This window comes from Hemitrygon akajei, chromosome 4 (assembly GCF_048418815.1).
Source record: "Hemitrygon akajei chromosome 4, sHemAka1.3, whole genome shotgun sequence".
NCBI classification, from domain to species: Eukaryota; Metazoa; Chordata; class Chondrichthyes; order Myliobatiformes; family Dasyatidae; genus Hemitrygon; species Hemitrygon akajei.
Genome location: NC_133127.1, coordinates 47,588,613 through 47,609,998, shown reverse-complemented (window position 1 = coordinate 47,609,998; position 21,386 = coordinate 47,588,613). Strand labels below are relative to the sequence as shown.

General features: G+C 42.1%; 1 protein-coding gene across 4 annotated transcripts in view; it reads left to right on the top strand.

Moving 5' to 3' along the window:
- Nucleotides 1–21,386, top strand: part of lef1 (lymphoid enhancer-binding factor 1) — a 178,168-nt gene that overhangs the window by 105,544 nt on the left and 51,238 nt on the right. For all 4 annotated transcript variants that reach the window (XM_073042510.1, XM_073042509.1, XM_073042507.1 and 1 more), the window contains exons 6-8: nt 7,440–7,562; nt 8,612–8,774; nt 17,564–17,671. In XM_073042510.1, the coding sequence (XP_072898611.1) occupies nt 7,440–7,562; nt 8,612–8,774; nt 17,564–17,671 (394 nt within the window). The remainder of the gene's footprint in view (nt 1–7,439; nt 7,563–8,611; nt 8,775–17,563; nt 17,672–21,386) is intronic.

Below are 21,386 nucleotides of genomic sequence, written 5' to 3'. Positions count from 1 at the left end.
CAATATGCCTTCACTAAAGTTCACACATTCTGTTCAGATACACACATAGGTTCTTTCAGACACATAGTGCCAGATGTAATTTTGCCAAACAAAATCATGCTTGTACATCAGATAGTGTCAAAGAAGTTAATTGAAAGTATGTCATTATTTGAATTCAGAATCTTTAATACGATTTACTTGGACTAACAGCTGATTTTGAGAGTTTTTACAGTTGTGCTTGATGACATCTTACAAGCAGAAATCTTTGTCATTTGTTACTAAGGGAATTGAATACTGCAAAAACAAGTACCAGCTGCTTGTTTTGGGTCTACCTGACCAGGGTTAGCTTGTGCATCCAACCAGTAAAGGATTCAGCCACCCTGAGCTAACAGGAGCTCCTCTTTCCACGTTCATATCTAGACTGACAGCATGAGTGAAAGACAGCTGTGAGGCACTTTAGATAAAAGGTCAAGCAATTGCCTTACTTGTGAATGAACTTCCTTTTGCTTATCTACCATCATGGCCCCACTAATATCTTGTTGTATAGACTGTTTCCTCTTCCTCTGACTCATCTGGGTAGAAAGGGAAGGTATATAAGGTGCAACAAGTGGGTGGAGCAACTCAGTGGGTTGGGTAGCATCTGTGGAGGGAAATGGACAGACAGCAGTTCAGGTTGAGACCCTTCCCCTGGACTGAAGAACAGAGGGGAGAAACTGTGTAAAAGTAGGCGAGGGGAAGGAGTGGGGCAAGAACTGGCAAGCATAGATGGATCCAGGTGAGGATGGACAGGAAAGGGTGGAAATAGAGATTGGTGGAGACACCAAAGGACTGTAGATGCTGGAACCTGTTGGAAAGGAAGGCGGATCATGAAACCAAATAAAGGGGGTGGGGAGGAGGGGGACCAGCGGGAGGAGTGTGTGGGTGATTGGCAGGTGGAGTGGATGGGTGAGGGGAAAGGAACAGGGTGATTGGGAGCTCAGGGGGGATACTGGGTCTGTATGGGCCAATCAGGGAAAGAGGAAAAAGGGACAGAGGGAGAGTAGGTAGCCTGAAATTGAAGTATTATAGTTATGCACCTTTTACAATGTCAGGACCCATTAAAGTTCAAAGTAAATTCATTATCAAAGTATATATGCCATATGTTACCTTGAGACTCATTTTCTTGTGGGCATTTGTCGTAAATAGAAAGAAACACTGTAGGATCAATGAAAAACTGCACATGACAGAGGCAGACAAACAACACGTGCAAAGACTGCAAACTGTGCTAATACAAAAAGAAAAGAAGAGTAAAAAGCTATAAGTATCGAGAACACGAGTTGTAGAGTCCTTAAAAGTGAGGCCATAGGTTGTTGAATCAGTTGAGTGTTGGGGTGAGTGAAGTTTTCCTGTCTGGTTCTGGAGCCTGATGGTTGAAGGATAGTAACATAGTAGCTGTTCCTGGACCTGGTGCTGTCCCACCTCACCTCAATAATCCTCCTTTCTTTCTATTAGATTCCATCATTTGCCTCCAGCAATCACTTTCCATCCTCTATCACTATTTCCACACTGTCCTCCTCCATCTGCCAATCACCTCTTCTCTCTTGGATCTACCTATTGCTTTCAGCTCTTGCTCCAGCAATACACAAATTGCTAAACACAAAGTACACTGCAGATGCTGTCGTATCATATTACAAACAAGCTGGCGGAACTCAACAGGTCGGGCAGCATCCATTGAAACGAGCAGCCCTGACGAAGGCATTAACTGTTCATTTCAACGGATGCTGCCCGACCTGCTGATTTCCGCCAGCTTGTTCGTAAAATAATACGCAAGTTGCTGCAGCTGATTTGTGCACACCAAGCTCTCGTGGGCAGTCCTGTGGAAAATTAAAGATGAGCTTTATTTGTCACATGAATATCAAAATATTCAGTGAAATGCATTATTTGCTACAAAGGATTGTGCTGGAGGCAGCTCACAGGTGTTGCTATGATTCCAGTGCCAACATAGCATGCCCACAATTTACTAATCCGTATGCCTTTGAAATATGGGAAGAAACTGGAGCACTTGGAGGAAACCCACACGATCATGGGGAGAACGTACAAACTCTATTGATTAATGAATTAATACTGATGAGAACACAGGAAGAATTTACTTCAAAATATAGCTGTAAAATGTTCTATACCCTCTGTACAAGAGCAGATAGTGCTTAATTTATACATTAGTTTTCCTCAGTCCCTCAATCTAGAGTCTTATGGTCAAGTATCTGGAATGGGATTTGACCCACAACCATCTAATCCTGTCAAGTATTCTAGTCACTAACCACAACATAGTGTTGTGGTACAGAGCAACTTCAGTAGGACTAAGTTCATGTTCAATATTGCTGTCAATACAGCACAACAAATTATACAAAATAACTTAATGGGAAAAAATGTAAAGAGAAAATACTTCTATCATTTACAATAGCCCATTTTCAATATAAATTATTACCAGTTATTTTGGAAGCCTTTTTCATATTCTATTGTTGTCAAATGACAATTGTTCAGTGTAGCACTCAATAGCTTGGAGTCTTACGTCCATCCCAATAAACTCCTTGCTCTGACAAACCAAAGACCGTGTGAAAGATGGTGAGGGAAGGGGAATGAAAACTGCCAGCAAATGTGAGGCAGGGTATGAGAGAGGTGAGCAGTCGGAGAGAGAGTTAGTTTTATTCAAGCATAAAATGTGGGTATTGCTGGCTAGGTTACCATTTAAATCCCGTTTCTAATGCCCCTAAGGTGGTTCATACCAATACTCTGGTACCTGTGCTAAAGATGCACCAGTTTAGAAGAGAATTGCCTTGGATTGAAGGATAAATTATAAGTTAACTAAATGAATCTGGTTAGGATTGAATAGAATATGTATATATAAAGTTGAGTGTGTTGCTGCTCTTATTTTTCAAGGTAGTAGAGGTTACAGACGCTTTTGAAGAGCTCTGAGCTACTTGTTGAAAGGTCCAGATGGTATCTGCTGCAGACAAAATGTGCCAAGAATCTGTGGGAAAACTAGATGATCAAGGTGCTAGTCAAATGAGCTGCTTTGACCTGGATGTTATCAGACATCGTGAATGTTGTTGGCTGTCCCTCAGAAGTGAAGAGTTTTGCATCATGCTGTTTACTTTCCTGGAAGCGAATGCCCTCTAAATGCTAAAATGGTATTTAGTGAGTCACATTTTAGCCCCTGGGTCCCTTGTCCAGTTAAATCTTTCACCAGTTCATATTGATGGCGAGGCTTTCCATGATATAATGATAAGGAATAGCAAAGATATTTATTTTCATTCATCAGCTGAAGCCTTAATGTTGGTGCATTAAGGAATTGCTTCCTTTACTCTTGACTGAATAACATGCAAAATTCAGTGAACATTTAATCTTATGGAGGGAAGATGGATGGTTGTGTTGGGGATATTCCTCAGAGAAGCTCCAATAGTATTCCTGTTTTAAGGTGATTTGCTTCCACCGACCATCAATGTGCTACTCTGTTCATGTCTACATATAAATTAAGCACTATCTGCTCTTGTACAGAGGGTGTAGAACATTATACAGCTATATTTTGCTCTGGTCAGTTGAAACTTTGCACCCAATCCCCCCGGACTTTGGTTTTACCAGAGTTTGTCGTGCCACATTCGATCAGAATGTAGAGCATAGAATGTGCAGCACAAGGACTGGCCCTTTGGCCCATGATGTCTATGCAAGCCATGATCCCAAATGAAATTAATCCATTCTGCCTGTACAGGATCCATACCCTCCATTCCCTTTATGTTCATATGGCTGTCTTGATGTTGATGACAATCGCTTCTAACCAAACTCTGGAGCTAAACTGAGAGTACTGAAGGTGTATGACAAATGAGGAGAGAGAAGGAGACGAAGGAACTAAGGGATAGTGACATTGAGAAGTATGAAAAGGAAATGAAGAAAGTAATATAGAGAGGAAAAAAAATGTGAAGGCATCTTGACAGGTAGAGGGAAGGGGAAGGGAAGTAGGAAAATAAATGAGAAACAGAAGGAGGTGAGGCAGTTGAAAAAAAAACGAAGATGTGAAGGCAGAAACGTGAGTGTAATAGAAAAGTATGTTTAGTTGTCATAATTACAATTGTACATGTTTACTGGACCTCAAGAGTTTAACAGTGCATTTCTGCTTTGAGGAATAGAGGCAGGAAATGGTCTGTCCACTTTCACACTGATCCTTAGTCAACAGATAGGTCCTAACCTTTCCAGGAGAGTGGTGAGCAGAAAGCCAGGCCCACTGGCTAGCTAGAGACTTTCATTGGTAGAAGCAGATACATCAGTGTGTTGAAGGCATGGAGTACTCTGGTGACCATATCGTTTGGTTGAAATTGGTCGTGTAATTTGATGGTTACTTCAAGCTAATTGTGACACCATTGTGTTAATTTTAGATCTTTTTTAATAAATGGATAGGAAATAAATAAACATTTATTCTACTGTATGGATATTTAAATTGCTGTGAGCACCAAACAAAATTAATTAGAAATTTTATCTGATTGAAAGCACAATTATTACAGTATAATCCATTTTAACAGAGAAAAACAACAACATAAGGCCAATGTATAGTCTAGCTTTTAATTGCTCCAAACAACTTTTCCCATTGCTCAGCTTTCATGTTTTTTTTCTGTTGAATTAAATTGCAGAGACAGCATGGCATAATTTAATTCTAATCATTAAATGCAATCCTTTAATTATACTTTGAAGTTGATATAAAAATAATGGTATTATATAAACACCTGGGACGTAACTATATAGGTTCTCCAAAACAAAAACGCATGCTTCAAAATATTAATTTGAAATCTTCTTTTAAGTTGTCCATTTTCAAAGTCACGTCAAATTAAGCTAGTCAAACTGAGTTACTTGAATTGGCATGATGGTTTTCTGATCAGCCGAGCTAAGCGAAAACAAGCCAGTGATCTTCATGTGAACCGTACAGTCTCACCAGCCAGTTTTTTATTGGTTCAAAGGGTTCTGTCTTCTGGCTGCTCTTTTCCAAACGCTTGTCATGGTTCCCAAGAATTTGGTTAAGTTTGATTTCTTCATTGTCTGATCTGTTGACCCTTTTACATACTTGTTCTCTAACCTTCATGTCACAGAAATGCCAGCAAAGACTATCACCAATAAGGGAGGTCTAATCACTTGCCCTTAACATTCAGCCGATACATATTTCATCAATATTTTGTGGTCACTACTGACCATAAAATCATCTGGATCAGCTGCACAAATTCTGTGGTTTCAAGAGCAGGTCAGTGACTGGGCATGCTATGGTGAATTACACAGTAGCTGACACTCCAAAGACTTTCTGAAATATCCAAGGCAAAATCCAGGAGTGTGATGGAAAATTCCACCTGCCTGGATGAGTGCAACCTCAACAACTCTCAGGAAGCTTGACATCATCCCATTACTGATGGACCTTAGTACACACCACACCCCCCCCCACCCGCCCAACACCCATATCAAATGTCCTTTCCCAACAGTATCACTGTGCAACAGATTGCTAATAGAATTGTGAAAACAACTTAAACCATCCTTAATTCCATCAAACCTGCAGGTACCTATTTGCTCCCCATTCTCTAATGCCTCTCACTACCATATCACTCTTCCACTTTCCATAGTAGTCTAGGGAAAAAAATGCTATGCCTTGTCAGAAATAAGGACACTGAAACAGAAATATTTATTCCTCCTAAATAATCAGAGTATTTAGCAACACGAGTGAATCTGTAGATGCTGGAAATAAATAAAAAACAAAAAACACAAAATGCTGGCAGAACTCAGCAGGCCAGACAGCATCTATGGGAGGAGGTAGTGATGACGTTTCGGGCCGAAACCCTTCATCAGGAGTGAAGTAACATGGGATGGTCGAGGGGGGATAAGTGGGGGGAGGGATAAAGTAGAGAGCTGGGAAGTGATAGGCTGGAGCGAAATGGGCTAGGGGGAAGTTGGAGAATTATGAGTTCTGTCAGCATTTTGTGTGTTTTTTGTTTTTTAGAGTATATAGCAATATTGTTTGAGTTACCAATTCATGAAGCATATGCTAGGAACCAATGTCCCACCTAGCTGCAAGGTGGTGGCTCTTACAAATTTGAAAAACATGGCAAGGAGTTGAGAAATCCCTTTGTTTCCCTGTAACCTCTACCGATACTATGACTAATTGGCCTTCATTTTATGAAAGGCTTTCTGGCTTTCTGGGCAGATTGTCACTGCAACAGTTTAAAACAAAGACAAAATATGCTGAAAATTCACAGCTGAGCGCCAGTGTCTGTGAAGAAAGAAGCCACTGGCCTTTCTTTGGGAAAATAAAGTAAAGAGTTAGTACAAATGGATGATCAAACTTTCTTCCAGATAACGTCAAGCCTGAATGAATATCCTGTGATCTTCAGAGGAGGATTTTGGCTGTTTTATAACAGAGATACCTGTATATTGAAATTAGGCAAGAAGCTAGCAAAATATATGTAAGGGAAAGTGTTTAAATAACAACTTACTGTACCCAAGTTATGACTGACTGACCAATCAGGCTGCCTGTTGTTGCAAGGTGATCTGTAATGATAATTGGCATTGCACATATAGTCTAGACAAATAAAACATGGTTTATTTGGATATCTATACCAAGTGAAACCTGAGCTCACTCTGTTCCCTCAGCCACTTTTCCACTATTCCAATATTCCACTATTCCACTTCCAAAAGATTTGTATGTGCAGCTTCTTCCAGGGGGGTAGTTATGTGCTCGGCATTCTGGTGACTTTGGAATTAACTTGGAGTCATTCATGTGTTGATTCTGTAAAAAAGTTCTCTTCAAGCATCTTACACTAGGTTTGCTAACTTGCACAAATTCCCTCTTAGGATGTACTTCAGTGCTAAGATCCTCTCCTGCTCACACCCTTCCATAATTTTTCCACTCCTAACCTGTTTCCATACTCTAATAATCTATGACTTAGTATTTAGGCAAAGTCTTGAACTGGCAAGACATAGCTATGGGCTGACAGCTAGAGAATGGGATTAGTGTAGCAAGGTATTAGATGGCCAGCATAGACATAGAGGGCTGAAGGGCCTGTATCCATGTTGTATGATTCTACGACTTTTAGCTTTGGAGTTCCTTCCCCAACTTCTCCATTTTCCTATCTTACTTTCCTCTTTCAAGGCACTCTTAGTTTCATTAAACTTGTGTCCCAGTAAATTGGCTTGACACAAGTTTTTGTTGGTCTACAAGCAGTCAAATGCCGCATAAGTCCCTTAGACCTTCTTGTTCCATAGAACACAAGGGAATATTTGCTTGATATAAATGTTTGCATTTAAACACGAGCTATGCAAGTAATGGTAGATTTACACCACCCACTTTATCTATTACTAACACTTTCTACTCTAGCCACATTCACAATCAACTCTAAATGATCAGGTTTTGTACTCTATTAAATTCAGTGGTTTTTGTTTTATCTGTCTTGTTTCAGGTTTTCACATCCCATGGTTCCTACCCACCCCGGTCCTCATACAACTGGAATTCCTCACCCAGCCATTGAGAACCACCAAATCAAGCAGGAGCCCATTCACAATGAGATTGAACTCATGAACACGTAAGTTGATAACTTGGAGATGTTGAAAATCATCGTTCAAACTTCCGAAACTGAGAGTAATAGGCTTTATAAAAATCAAGACACTGAAGGCAAATATGAAATAAAACACAGAAAACGGAAGGGAAGCAATTATCACTTCAGATCATTTTTATTTATTTAGAGATACAGAGCAGAACAGGCCCCTCTGGCCCAGTGAGCAGCAACCCACCTATACTCACACAGGACAATTTACAAGAACCCATTATTCTACTAACAATTTTGCCTTTGGACTGTGGGAGGAAACCAGAGCACCTGGAGGAAACCTGCATGGTCACGGGTGAATGTACAACATGGTACCAGAAATGAACTCTGAATTCTGGAACATCCCAAGCTGTAATAGCCTCATGCTAGCCGCTGTGCTACCAGACCCTTCTTCAGAGCTGCGAACTGTTCCTCTTTCTACAGATGCAGCCTAACCTGTTAGAATTATACTAGGTCAGGCTAATAAGTGAAAGAGCCCGGAGGGGAGATGGAGTTAAGTTACAGATCAAATGTGATTTTACTCCATGACAGTACAGACTTTGAGATGATTTGGCCTTCACCTTGTCATCTGTTGCTCCCTAAGTTAGGAAACTGATCAAGCTGGAGGAAATGCAGAGTGATTTTATCTCTTATTGGATGTTTGCAAGGTGGGAAAGCTTCACATAGGTCAAGAGCAATGTTTCCTCTAAAGTGTGTGCACATGTGCCATACACACATCTTTCGCTACTAGCACACAAAGGAATTTAAACTGCCCACAAAAGGTCGCTGCCCTCTTCCTGGTACTGTTAAGTATACTTCAGGATTGTACACAATCACATTTCCTTTTCTGGTTTCTGATGCGGAAAGTGTTGACAAAGTGGAGTTTGCAATGACTCATCTGTAAATTTTAGAATTTTATTGAAGAATTTATTCAGTGTGCACATATTTCTACTGGGCAAAAAGTTTGCACAGCACAGGATTTTTGCACACACTGGTCATTACAAATTAGAGGAAAGATAGGTTAACAGTATGTTTTTTTTTTCCTGCAGAAAACCTCAGCATGAAACGAGGAAAGAGCAGGAGGCCAAGAAACCTCACATCAAGAAGCCTCTTAATGCCTTCATGTTATACATGAAGGAGATGAGAGCAAATGTGGTCGCAGAGTGTACACTGAAAGAGAGTGCCGCCATCAATCAGATTCTTGGCAGAAGGGTAAACAGACGTTCTGCATTAATAGAGTTCCGTCTTTTGTAGCAAGCCATTGGAAATTATTTTAGTCTAGACTTCATCCTGCAGTAGTTCAGGAAGGCGACACCACCATCCCTCCTGAGGGGCAGTTTGGGATTGGAAATACATGCTGGTCTTTCCATTGACAACCCCTGTCTCACAAAAAGATTTAAATTCCTACATTGGGTGTAAGTGGTCCGATTTAGGTTTCTTTCCATGGCTAGGTCCATTGTGACACCCTATGTGTTGTTACAGCCAGTTTCTGAGGGAAAAGCCTGTTTCCAGTATTGTAAGGAGATGTGATACTCTCACAGTACTGTAGAAATCTGGGTGTTAACTGCTCCCCTGGAGTCACTCCACATTCAGACAGGCTTTACTTTGCAGTATAAGTAATATTGGAATATTTCACACCGTCTGACACTCCCCTTTCGACCATCAACTACAGTTCTAAATAAGTGGCCATCCCTTGGATACCAGATCAGTTGTTAATATCTCTGGAGTTTCATTAAATAGTGCTTGACCTCCAGCTATCTTCTTCCTCTGAATAACTAATGAACCAAAAATGTCTGTATAAAATAACACACAAAGGCATTTGTTTTTGTAAGTAAACTATAAATATTCTCCAAGTTTTCATACATGCAAGTTTAAAAAGGATGCATCAGAAACTCCAAAGGAAAGGTGGCATCTGTTGCTCAAAGCACATTGGTGCTGCGTATATCCCAGAATGTTGATCGTGGTTGCAATGGCCAGAGAGGGAAACAGCTTGGTTCAGCTTTATCAACATAAAGATAAACCATATGCAACCGATGCTGGGTCACACAAAGGTCCTACGCAAACCCAGTGGCATCCCTGCACACATAATTCTGGCCTTTCATATCTTGTGAAAGTCGCCAGTGTCGGTTTTTAAATGATATCTGCCCCTCTACTTATCACTGCCCCTGGCTATACTCCTTTGTTCTGTTATTTGATACATAACAAAAAGAAAAGTGCCACTGACAACCCCCTTCTCAGTTTGACAAGTTTGTTCTGCAGGGTGATTCTGAAAGGCACATGAGCAACAGTCTTCTTTATTGTCAAAGATTGAATGGTGGAGGAGGTGAAGCAGGCTGAACTGAGAAAGAAACAAAGGAACCATTGTATATGAAAGTTTCCTGAATGTTTAAGTTACCTGCTCAAGCCTCATGATGTCATATGATAGAGCAATCAGTTCTGATTGGGAAAAATGTCAGGAGACATATATCACACAACTTCATATTAATCTTATATTCCTATTATTGATTACTGGACTATAACATCTAGCCCCCAATTCAATAGTTGATTCAATAGTTCTTTTCAAAATGTTCTTTTTCCCTAATTTCAATTTTCTTATAATTAATAAAGAGGTAATAAAGAATTAATAAAGAAAAGTAAGGCTTCTTTTCCCCATCACTTTTCTACACTTCTAGGAGATTAATTTTTAATCCTCTAAGACATCAGGATGATTCTGGATAGGTGGCAATTAAAATGGGACTTCATAAAAATATGTGTTTCTGTCTGAAAGTAGGAAGGTTTGAAAACTAAAGGACTATTTGGAGATCTGTAGTTGAGAAGGATCCTATATCCTTCAGCAATGATTTTTTAATACTCCGAATGAATGCAGAACTCTGTACATACAATGTGTGTGTTAGTGAGAACCTCGGCACTTACTATTTTTGCCCTAATTACCTCTGATTTACATTTAAGAGTCAACAACATGGGTCTAGAGTGACACGCAGTCTAGACTGAGTGGAGAGAGATCCTAAGCAAAGAACATTAGTTAGGTGGTTACATTTGTGTGATAGTCTGGTAGCTTCGCAGACACCATTATGAATATCGTTTGTTTTTGCATCCCGCTCTCTCTGTTTTAAATGAAGAGAAAAATCAGGAGATCCATTTAATGGTAAAACTGGTTTATTATTGTCACGTGTACCGAGGTGCAGTGAATAATTTGTGTTGCATGACATTCATATAGATCAATTTATTACAATAATACATTGGGGTAGTACAAGGTAAAAGAATAATGGATTGCAGAATGCATGTTAAAGTTACAAAGAAAATGGAGCAGAGATAGACAATAAGGTGCAAGGTCATAGCAAGGTAAATTGTGAGGTAAAAAATCCATCTTGTCAAACTAGGGAATGGTTCGATACTCTTATAGCAACAGAATAGAAGCTGTCCTTGATTCAGATGGTATGTGCTTTCAGGCTTTTATATCTTCTGCCTGATGGGAGAGGGGAGAAAAAAGAATGTTCGAAGTGGGGTGGGGTCTTTGATTATGCTGGTTGCTTTAGTGAGGCAACAAGAAATATCGACAGAGTCCACAGAGTGGAGGCCAGTTCCCGTTTCATGCGGAGCTGCATCCACAACTCTCTGCAGTTTCCTGCGGTCACGTTGCCGTGCCAAGCTGTAATGCATCCAGATAGAATGTGTCCTAGGGTGCACATAAAAATTGGTAAGGATCAACAGGGACATGCCAAGTTTCTTTAGCCTCCTGAGGACATTGGTGAGCTTTCTTGGCTATGACATCAAAGAGGTTGGACCAGACCAAGCTACTAGTGATCACTCATAGGGACTTGAAGCTCTCATCCCTCATGACCTCAACCCTTTTGCTGTCAACAGGAGCATGTGACTACCCTTGGCCAATGAGTGTTTTCTCTCCTTCTACTAGTATACTTAAAATGCAGTTTTATTATCAGCAATGTCAGAGAATGTAAAAAGCAACTTAAGCTAAACCACCGTAGACACATCTTAACAGAATTGTCCTATTTTCCTCCCCAGTCACGATCTCATCTTTCACCTCTTTTTCTCATGTTGGAATTGGTTGAAACACATTTGTTATTGTTAAAAATACATGTACTGAGATACAGCGCAGTGAAAAGCTTGTTTTGTTTGCTGTTTATACAGATCAAATTATTACACAGAGCATTGAAGTAAAACAAAGTCAAATAGTATCAATGCAGAATGATGTGTAACAGCTACAGACAAAGTGTAGATTGTGAGGTCAAGTGTACATCTTATCGTACTACATAACTATTTCATCACAGCAGGGGTAGAAGCTTACAGGATTTTGTATCTGCTGCCCAATACAAGAGGTGAGAAGGAAGAATGCCTGGGGTGGGTGGGGTCTTTGATTATTTTGTCTGCTTTACTGAGGCACTGTGAGGTACAGACAGAGATAATGGAGGGAAAGCTGGTTTCCATGATGTGGTGAGGCGTGTCTACAATTCTCTGTAGTTTCTTGCAGGCCCAGGCAGAGCAGTTGTAATACCAAGGTTTTATGCATCCAGATAGGATGCTTTCTGCAGTGCATTGATAAAAAAAGGAAAGGGTTAATGGGAATATACCAGATTTCTTTAGCCTTCTGAGGAAGTAGAGATGTTGGTGAGCTTTGTTGGCTGTGGTGTTGACTTAGGCTAGATCAGGCTTGGTATAATAGTCACACCTAGCAACTTGAATCTCTGAACCCTCTCAATCTTAACACCATTGATGCAGAAAGAGCATGCACCCCCCACCCCGCCCCCACACATACACACCCCTTCCTGAAGTCAACGACTAGCTCTTTTGTTTTGCACACAGTCAGGAAAGGTTGTCATCACATCATGATAATAAACTGTCTCCTTCCTGGACTCAAACTCATCACGATATGAGACGGGCCCACAACAGTGGTATCTTGTGCAAGCTTGTAGATTGGATTAGAGCACAATCTGGCCAGGCAGAGTAGGGGGCTGAGGAGCACCAGTTATTAGAATAATTGCAGCAGAGGTGTTGCTGTCTATCCTTATTGTTTGCAGTTTGTTGGCCAGAACGTCAAGGATCAAGTTGCAGAGGGAGCCATTGACTCCCGGGGTCCGCAGTTCAGGGATGAGTTTTCTTGGAATAATATTTAAGGCAGAAATGTAGTCAATAAACAATAGTCTGATGTATGTGTCTTTACAGTCCAGATACTCCAGGGATGAATGTAGATGGCGTCCACTGTGGGCCTCTTTCGGTGGTTGGCAAAATGCAGTGGGATTATTATAGGACAGAAATTGGTACAACAGTGAAGAAGAGACCACCATTGTCATAGCCATGGAAAATAAATCTAATACAGCGCACTTATCACACAACACTCAGTGAAAAAATACTTCTATTTATTTGTGAGACTGGAGTTGTCAATGGACATACCAGCATTTATTACCAGTACCAAGAAGCATAAGGGACCAAATGACCTGCTCTTGCCTCTGTTCTGTATGGCCCTATAAAACCTTCTCATCGAGGCCCAGTTTGTGTTTTCCCAAGCTCCAGTGGTGAAGTGAGAATGAATACCTTTACAGTGGTGGGCCAAGTGTCGTAGCAAGGATCATTTGTTAGCATAACGTTGATGGGATCTACTTCACAACTGACCTTTCTTCATCACAAGGTCATTCATTGATGACTTCACAGCATTGCAGTAAGTGAAGCAATCCTTACCCATGTACAACTAAACCTGATTAACACCCAGGCATGACTGGCAAATGGCAAATAACATTTGTACCACTAAAGAGCAACTAGAAAAAAAACATTTTGACCGTAACTGCTGGTACAGTACATAATTAAAATGAGACAACGTTTTTCGGGACCATGGTGTTACATGACACAGTACAAAAAACTAGACTGAACTACGTAAAAAAACAGAAAGCTACACTAGACCATAGACCTACACAGGACTGAGTAAAGTGTACAAAAACAGTGCAGGCATTACAATAAATAATAAACAGGACAATAGGGCAGTAAGGTGTCTGTCCAGGCTCTGGGTATTGAGGAGTCTGATAGTTTGGGGGAAGAAAGTGTTACATAGTCTGGTCGTGAGAGCCTGAATGCTTCAGAGCCTTTTCCCAGATGGCAGGAGGGAGAAGAGTTTGTATGAGGGGTGCGTGGGGTCCTTCATAATGCTGTTTCCTTTGCGGATGCAGTGTGTAGTGTAAATGTCCGTGATGGTGGGAAGAGAGATCCCGATGATCTTCTCAGCTGACCTCACTATCCGCTGCAGGTTCTTACGATCTGAGATGGTGCAATTTCCAAACCAGGTAGTGATGCAGCTGCTCAGGATGCTCTCAATACAACCCCTGTAGAATGTGATGAGGATGGGGGGGGTGGGAGATGAACTTTCCTCAGCCTTTGCAGAAAGTAGAAACACTGCTGGGCTTTCTTTGCTATGGAGCTGGTGTTGAGGGACCAGGTGAGATTCTCCGCCAAGTGAACACCAGGAAATTTGGTGCTCTTAACAATCTCTACCAAGGAGCCGTCGATGTTCAGCGGGGAGTGGTCGCTCTGTGCCCTCCTGAAGTCAACAACCATCTCTTTTGTTTTGTTCACATTAAGAGACAGGTTGTTGGCTCTGCACCAGTCCGTTAGCCGCTGCACCTCCTCTCTGTAAGCTGACTCGTCATTCTTGCTGATGAGACCCACCACGGTCGTGTTATGATGTGGTTCGAGCTGTGTGTTGCAGCACAGTCGTGGGTCAGTAGAGTGAACAGCAGTGGACTGAGCACGCAGCCCTGGGGGCCCCCGTGCTCAGTGTGATGGTGTTGGAGATGCTGTTCCAGATCCAGACTGACTGAGGTCTCCCAGTCAGGAAGTCTAGGATTCAGTTGCAGATGGAGGTGTTCAGGCACAGTAGGCTTAGCTTTCCAATCAATTTCTGAGGGATGATTGTGTTGAATGCTGAACTGAAGTCTATGAACAGCATCCGAACGTATGTGTCTTTTTTGTCCAGGTGGGTTAGGGCCAGGTGGAGGGTGGTGGCAATGGCGTCATCTGTTGAGCGGTTGGGACAGTATGCAAACGGCAGGGGGTCCAGTGAGGGGGCAGCAGGGTCTTGATATGCCTCATGACGAGCCTCTCTCAACACTTCATGATGATGGATGTAAGTGCAACGGGACGGTAGTCATTTAGGCAGGACACTGAAGACTTCTTCGGCATGGGGACGATGGTGGTGGCCTTGAAGCACATTGGAATGGTGGCGCTGCTCAGGGAGATGTTGAAGATGTCACTAAGAACATCTGCTAGCTGGTCTGCACATCCTCTGAGCACTCTACCACAGATGTTGTCTGGTCCAGCAGCCTTCCGTGGGTTGACCCTGCACAGGGTTGTTCTCACATCGGCCACAGTGAGACACAGCACCTGGTCATTTGTAGGAAGGGTGGACTTCCTCACTGCCACGATATTTTCCATCTCAAACCTGGCGTAGAAGTTATTCAGCGCATCTGGGAGAGAGGCATCACCTGCGCAGTCAGGTGACATTGTCCTGGATGCCCTTCTACATGTGCCGCATGTCGCCGCTGTCTTGGAAGTGGCTGTGGATTAGCTGGGCGTGTGCACGCTTATCCCCTCTGATGACTCGGGACAGTTTGGCCATTGCTGATGTTAGAGCTGCCTTGTCGCCTGCTCTGACGGTCATCCATGGCTTCTGGTTAGCGCGTATAGTGATTGGTCTTGGACAGAGTAACATCATCAATGTACTTGCTGATGTAGCTGGACACCGGTGCTGTGTACTCCTAACCATTGATATTTATTCGCTTGACATTACTGACTTCTCCACTATCAAGATGCTTGAGGGAGGAGGTGCTGGAGGAGGGTGGTCAGAAACTCAGCTGGACCAGCCACATTGTGGTTTTATTGTGGTTGAGGAATGGGTTGGATAATGAGTATCCTTGTGACAAATGACTCATTTCCTGAAGCCCAAGAGCCTGTAGATTATCTACAAGACACAGAAAAACTCCCTCATCTCTGTGATAGCAAAAGTGGTCACTGGTCTTCAAGCTTGAGGAATCAAACAGAGAGAGTTACAAACTTCCACCCCCTGCCCAGAGGGAGCAATGTGATCATACGGAAACTCTGAGGGAGGGCAGGATGTCAGCAATACATAGAGCAGTTGCTCCCAGGCCACACTCATCCTGCTGGCAAGGGAGCAGACCTGAGCCCTGTATCTCAGCAATGAGTGACCCTAGCACAACCAACACCAGCCCTTTCAGGGAGGTCCCCCCCACTGCAGGGGACTGCTGCAGAAGGCAGAGATCCATTTTGCGTTCCTGTTCACAGCAGTGCTCAGGGAGGGGGGGGTGGGGGGTGGGGGGATCCTGCTAGCCTCCCAGCATAGCCGTGTACAGCCCAGTCTTTCTGATAGTGTGGGTCTGTACCACTGAGTGTTACTGCAGAACCCATAATGTTATCGTGGATCAGACTGCAGTGCAGTGTGAAGCAGGCTACCAGTGCAGAATGTCTGCTCCACCCTGTCTCACTTCTACTCGTAGCCTAATAAGCCACTGTAAGATAGTGGAGTCATAAAGTCATACAACAGGCCCTTTGACTCTGCTAGTCCATGGTGGCCCCTGCATTCTCCGTTTGTCCCCATGTCTGTGTTTCGCCCTCCAAGCCCTTCCCCTCCATGTACCTATCTAATTGCACGTTAACTGTTGCAAATGTACACACCTCAACCACTTCCTCTAGCAGCACGTTCTAGGTACTCTGTACCCTCTGTGTAAACAAATTACCTCTCAGGTCTCTTTTAAATCTCTCCCCTCCTATCTTGTATCTGAGTCCTCCAGTGTTGGATTCCTCAACCCCGGGGAAAGGAAAATCACAGTCTTTTCCCCATTGATTCTATAAACCTCTGTGAGATTATCCCTCATTCTACTATGCTCCAAGGAATAAATATCCATCATGGTCACCCTCTCCCTATAACTCAGACTGTCCTGTCCAGTCAACGTCCTTGCAAATTTCTTCAGCACCCTCTCCACCTGGACAATATCTTTCCACTAACAGTGTGATTAAAACTGTGCACAGTACTCCAAGTGTGGACTCACCAGCAACACTTTTGGATGCCCTGACTGATGAAGGCCAGTATGCTAAATGCCTTCTTCATCACTTTGTCTACTTGTGCGGCCACTTTCAATGAACTGGATACTTATACTCCCACTCCCTCTGTTCTGTAACACTCAACCACGCACCACTATTCCCACTATCATTCTTACGCTGGTGTGATTGTCCAAAATGCATCATCTCACACTTATCCAAGCTGAAAACCATCTGCCATTCCTCGGCCCATCTCCCTAACTGATCAATTCATTGTAAGTCACTTCACTATCAACAAGACCCCCTAATTTAGTATCATCAGCAAACTTTATATCATGCCATTGCATTCACATCCAATTCATTCACTCACATAAGTAATGAATAACAGAGTTCCCAACAGTGATCCTTGGGGCACCACTCCAGTCACAGACCTCCAGATGGAGAACTGAGCTTCAACCATCACAATCTGCTTCTTACCCTAGCCAATTCTGAATCAACCACTTTAGCTCCCTCCGAATCCCATGTGCCTAACCTTCCAGATCAGGTGACCATGTAGAGCCTTGCAAAATACAGATAAAGTCCATGTAGGCAACACACATTGTCGTACCTTCATCTATCCCCTTAGATTTAAAATTTCCAAAAGACATGGCAGGTTAGACATGATCTCTAATGCAGAAAGCAGTGACTGTTCCTGATCCGTTCTTGACTATCCAGAACTTGTCCTACAGAATTCTTGCCAGTACTTTCCATACAACTGATATCAGGCACACTGGCCAGTAGTTCCCTGGCCTCAAGTTGTTCTGTAGAGAACTAACAAGTGCCATAAAATAAATTCTGAAAGGACAAGTGAACTGCAGTCATCTATTTCTAACCTGTTTTTCTAAACTCAGTTTGCTCAGATGAACGCGTTGAATAATATTCCACTCATTTTCTTCTTATTCTAGTGGCATGCTTTGTCTCGTGAGGAGCAGGCCAAGTACTATGAACTGGCTCGAAAGGAGAGGCAACTACACATGCAGCTTTACCCAGGCTGGTCTGCAAGGGATAACTATGTAAGTTTCTTATAGCTTTGTCTGGGGATTTAAAAGGGTCTTTGGTTGTATTTTTACTTCCAACATTTTCTTATATTTCTGGTTCATGGGTGGGAACTCACACCTATTATATAAGGGAGTATTGATAGGTAAAATACACACAGTCTTTTTCCCGGGGTTGGGAATTAAAAACAAAGCCATATTTGGAACCTGAGAGGCAACTTTTACATGCAGAACATAGTATGTATGTGGAATGAGCTGCCAGAGGATGTGGATGAACCCGGTACAGTAACAGCGTTTAAAAGAATTTTTGACTGCGTATATAGGAAAGATTTAGGGCAGGTGTTCCAAGCCTTTTTAATACCATGGACCAGTAACATTAAGGAAGAGATCCATGGATTCCAGGTTGGGAACAAATGTGGACAAATGGGACTGGTTTTCCTGAGCATCTTGTTTGGCATCTTGTGTCAAAGTGTCTGAGTCTGTGTTTTACAGATCGATAGCTCTTTGGCTCATTGTTCAGCCAAACTTGTCTCCTTGTACAAACAAGACTAAAACTGCATTGGGCACATGAGGTGCTCTCAATTTCTAGACTGCTGTGGCTTTGTTTTACGGCTTGGTAATTGGGATTGTTTGTTCGTACTTTAATTTAGCACTTATTCAAATTGGTGGTCATTATGATATCACGTGATGTGGCAGCTGTGAATGTTTGCAGCAAATACAGCTATCACCTCACAAGCTCAATCACCAGCTTTAAAATCTTGTTTTAATAAATTCTCTGATTGTTCCTAATAAAGAATGAGTCTTGTTGAAAGGATACGGTGCTCACAGGAACGAGCCTGACAAACCTTTCCTTGTTGAGAGAGGAGAATTATTTTCATCTCTGTTGTATTGTGTATAGCATGAGGTGTTTTAGTGGGATTGATGTCCGTTTGCAAACGAGCAGATAAACATTCACCAGACACCAGGGCTAACCAGCATCTTCATTGCCTGGGCAGTAAGCCAGCCCATTATAGGTCAACGGGAGACAAAATCGGGCGTTTTCTATGAAAAGAGACCATCTGCCTTATTAGGGTCATAGAGGCACTTGGCATGCAACCACGGAACTCTTAGGCCTAACTTCTTCATGCCAGCCAAGTTGCCTACCTGGGCTTGTCCTATTTGCCTGTGGTTGGTGGCCCATATTCCTTTAAACTTTGGCAGACAGGCAGGTAGTGTTTTAGGAAACAGGGAGTTTGTGGAAGGACAGAGAGATTCGGAGAATGGGCAAAGAAGTGACAGGTGGAATACAGTGCATGAAAGTGTATGATTATGCATTTTAGTAGAAGGAATAAAAGGATAGAATATTTTCAAGATCGAGAGTGAATTCAGAAATCAGAGGTGCAAAGTATTTGGGAGTCTTACTACATGATTACCTAAATATTATCTTGCATGTTGAGTTGGTAATGAGGAAGGCAAGTGCAATGTTGGCATTCATTTCCAGAGAGCTAGAGTATAAAAGCAATGATGTAATGCTGCGGTTTTATAAGGCATTGGTTAGACTACATTTAGACATTGCGAGTTTTAGGCCCCAAACTTAAGAAAGGATATGTTGGCATTGGAGGTGGTCCAGAGAAGTTTTACAAGAATGTTCCCAGGAATGAAAGGGTTAATGTATGAAGACCGTTTGATGACTCTGGGCTGTACTTGCCAGAATTTAGAAGAATGAGGGGAGATCTCATTGAAACCTACCAAATACTGAAGGAGAAAACAAGAGAAAATCTGCAGATGCTGGAAATCTGAGCAACACATACAAAATTCCTGAGGAACTCAGCAAGCCAGGCGGAATTTGTGGAAAACAGTAGTCAATGTTTTGGGCTGAAACCCTTTTGCAGGACAATTGAAGGGCCTGGACAGTGTGGATTTTGAGAGGATGTTTCCTACAGTGGGGGAAGTGTAGGACCAGAGGACACAATCTCAGAATACATGGATGTCCCTTTAAAACAGAGATGAGAAGAAATTTCTTTAGCCAGAAGGTGGTGAATCTGTGCATTCATTGCCCCATGCAGCTGTGGAGGCGAAGTCTGAGTATACTTAAAGCAGAGTTTGATAGGTTTTTGATTGGCACCAAAGGTTACAGAGAGAAGGCAAGAGAATGGGGTTGAGAGGGAAAATAAATCAGCCATGATTAAATGGCAAAGCAGACTCGATGGGGTAAATGGCCCAATTTTGCTCCTATGTCTATGGTCTTAAACCTTTTTGATCTCTGTACCTGTCCAAATGTCTTTTAAAGACATTACCTCTTTTTCTGGAAGCTCATTCCATATACACAACATTCTCTGTGTAAAAAAAAAGTTTCCCATCAAGTCCAGTTTAATTGTTCTGCTTTCACCTTAAATCTATGTCCTCTTGTTTTAGAACCTGCTGCTACATAGGATTTCATTTCGTTGACCAATTGGGAATCAGAGTTAATCTTTATGGAACTAGTTCATTTCAGTCCAGACTAAGCTCCTCTACTTCATTAGAACTTTCCAAAAGAAAAATTTTGACTTCAGCGTCAGACAAACTCACGTATAAAGTGACCTTGTGCGGTTTTGAACCTGTTCTATAAAGGAACAATTGAAACAAAATTAATCCATTGGACTATGTCATCATGCCATCTATTAGAGTCCCACAAAAACAAATTCCTAGATTAGGTTTCAGGTAGATGCACACAGAAGGAGAGGTTAGTTTTTAGATAGTTAAGATTGCAAGGACACTTCTTTGTCTTTTGCCTAGATTGAGTCATACACTGCTACCTCATTGTGAGGCTGTGAATAGACTCTCTGTTACAGAGCTATTAGAACTTGTCTGCTGACATTGCCAAGTTGCTTGTTGCGGTACCTTTACTGTAACATGAATCTTATCTCAAAGCATCCATAGTCTTGAAGCACCAGTCTCAAAACAAATGTAGCTCACTACTGCCATCAAGAAGGAGGTACAGGAGTCGTTAGGTTCCACGGCCACCAGTTTCAGGAACAGTTATTACCCCTCAAGCATCAGGTTCCTGAACCAGTGGGGATAACTTCACTCACTCCAACACTGAACTGTTCCCACAATCTTTGGACTCACTTTCAAGGACTCTTGAACTCATGTTCTGAATATTTATTGCTTATTTATTTATTTTTATTATCATTAATATTACTATTTTCTACTTTTTTGTATTTGCACAGTTTGATGTCTTTTGTGGCTGTTTGTCTATCTTTGTGTGCAGTTTTTAATCGATTGTATTGTGTTTCTTTGTATTTACTGTGAATGCCTGCAAAGTATACAGTAGCATTCAATGAAATATTAGTACTTTGATAACAAATTTACTTTGAACTGTTCTTGATGACTGGATACCCAACTCCAATGATTTTCTGTCTCTTTTAAGACTTGGTGTACGAGTTCTGCCTGTGTAGGTGAACACACAATAGATTAATAAACGCATCCCTTCATTCAGTTTCCAGGCAAGCTGTTTAGCACTTGTTGATGTGACTGACTGGCCAGCCTGAGAGCAACAACTGCTTCTCCTGTCTGAGTCCAGTTAAACATGGTGTTAGCTACTCACAGTAGGAGGAACCACTTGTCAGGAAGTGGGACAGGTGCAGGGTGGTGTATATGCAGCTAGGGCTTCATTTATGATGTAGGACTCAGGTGCGTCAGTCCATCAAATGTGTGCTGACTAACTTTAATGCAAATCCTTCCTTGATCCCATTTCATTCTTCCCACATTCCCA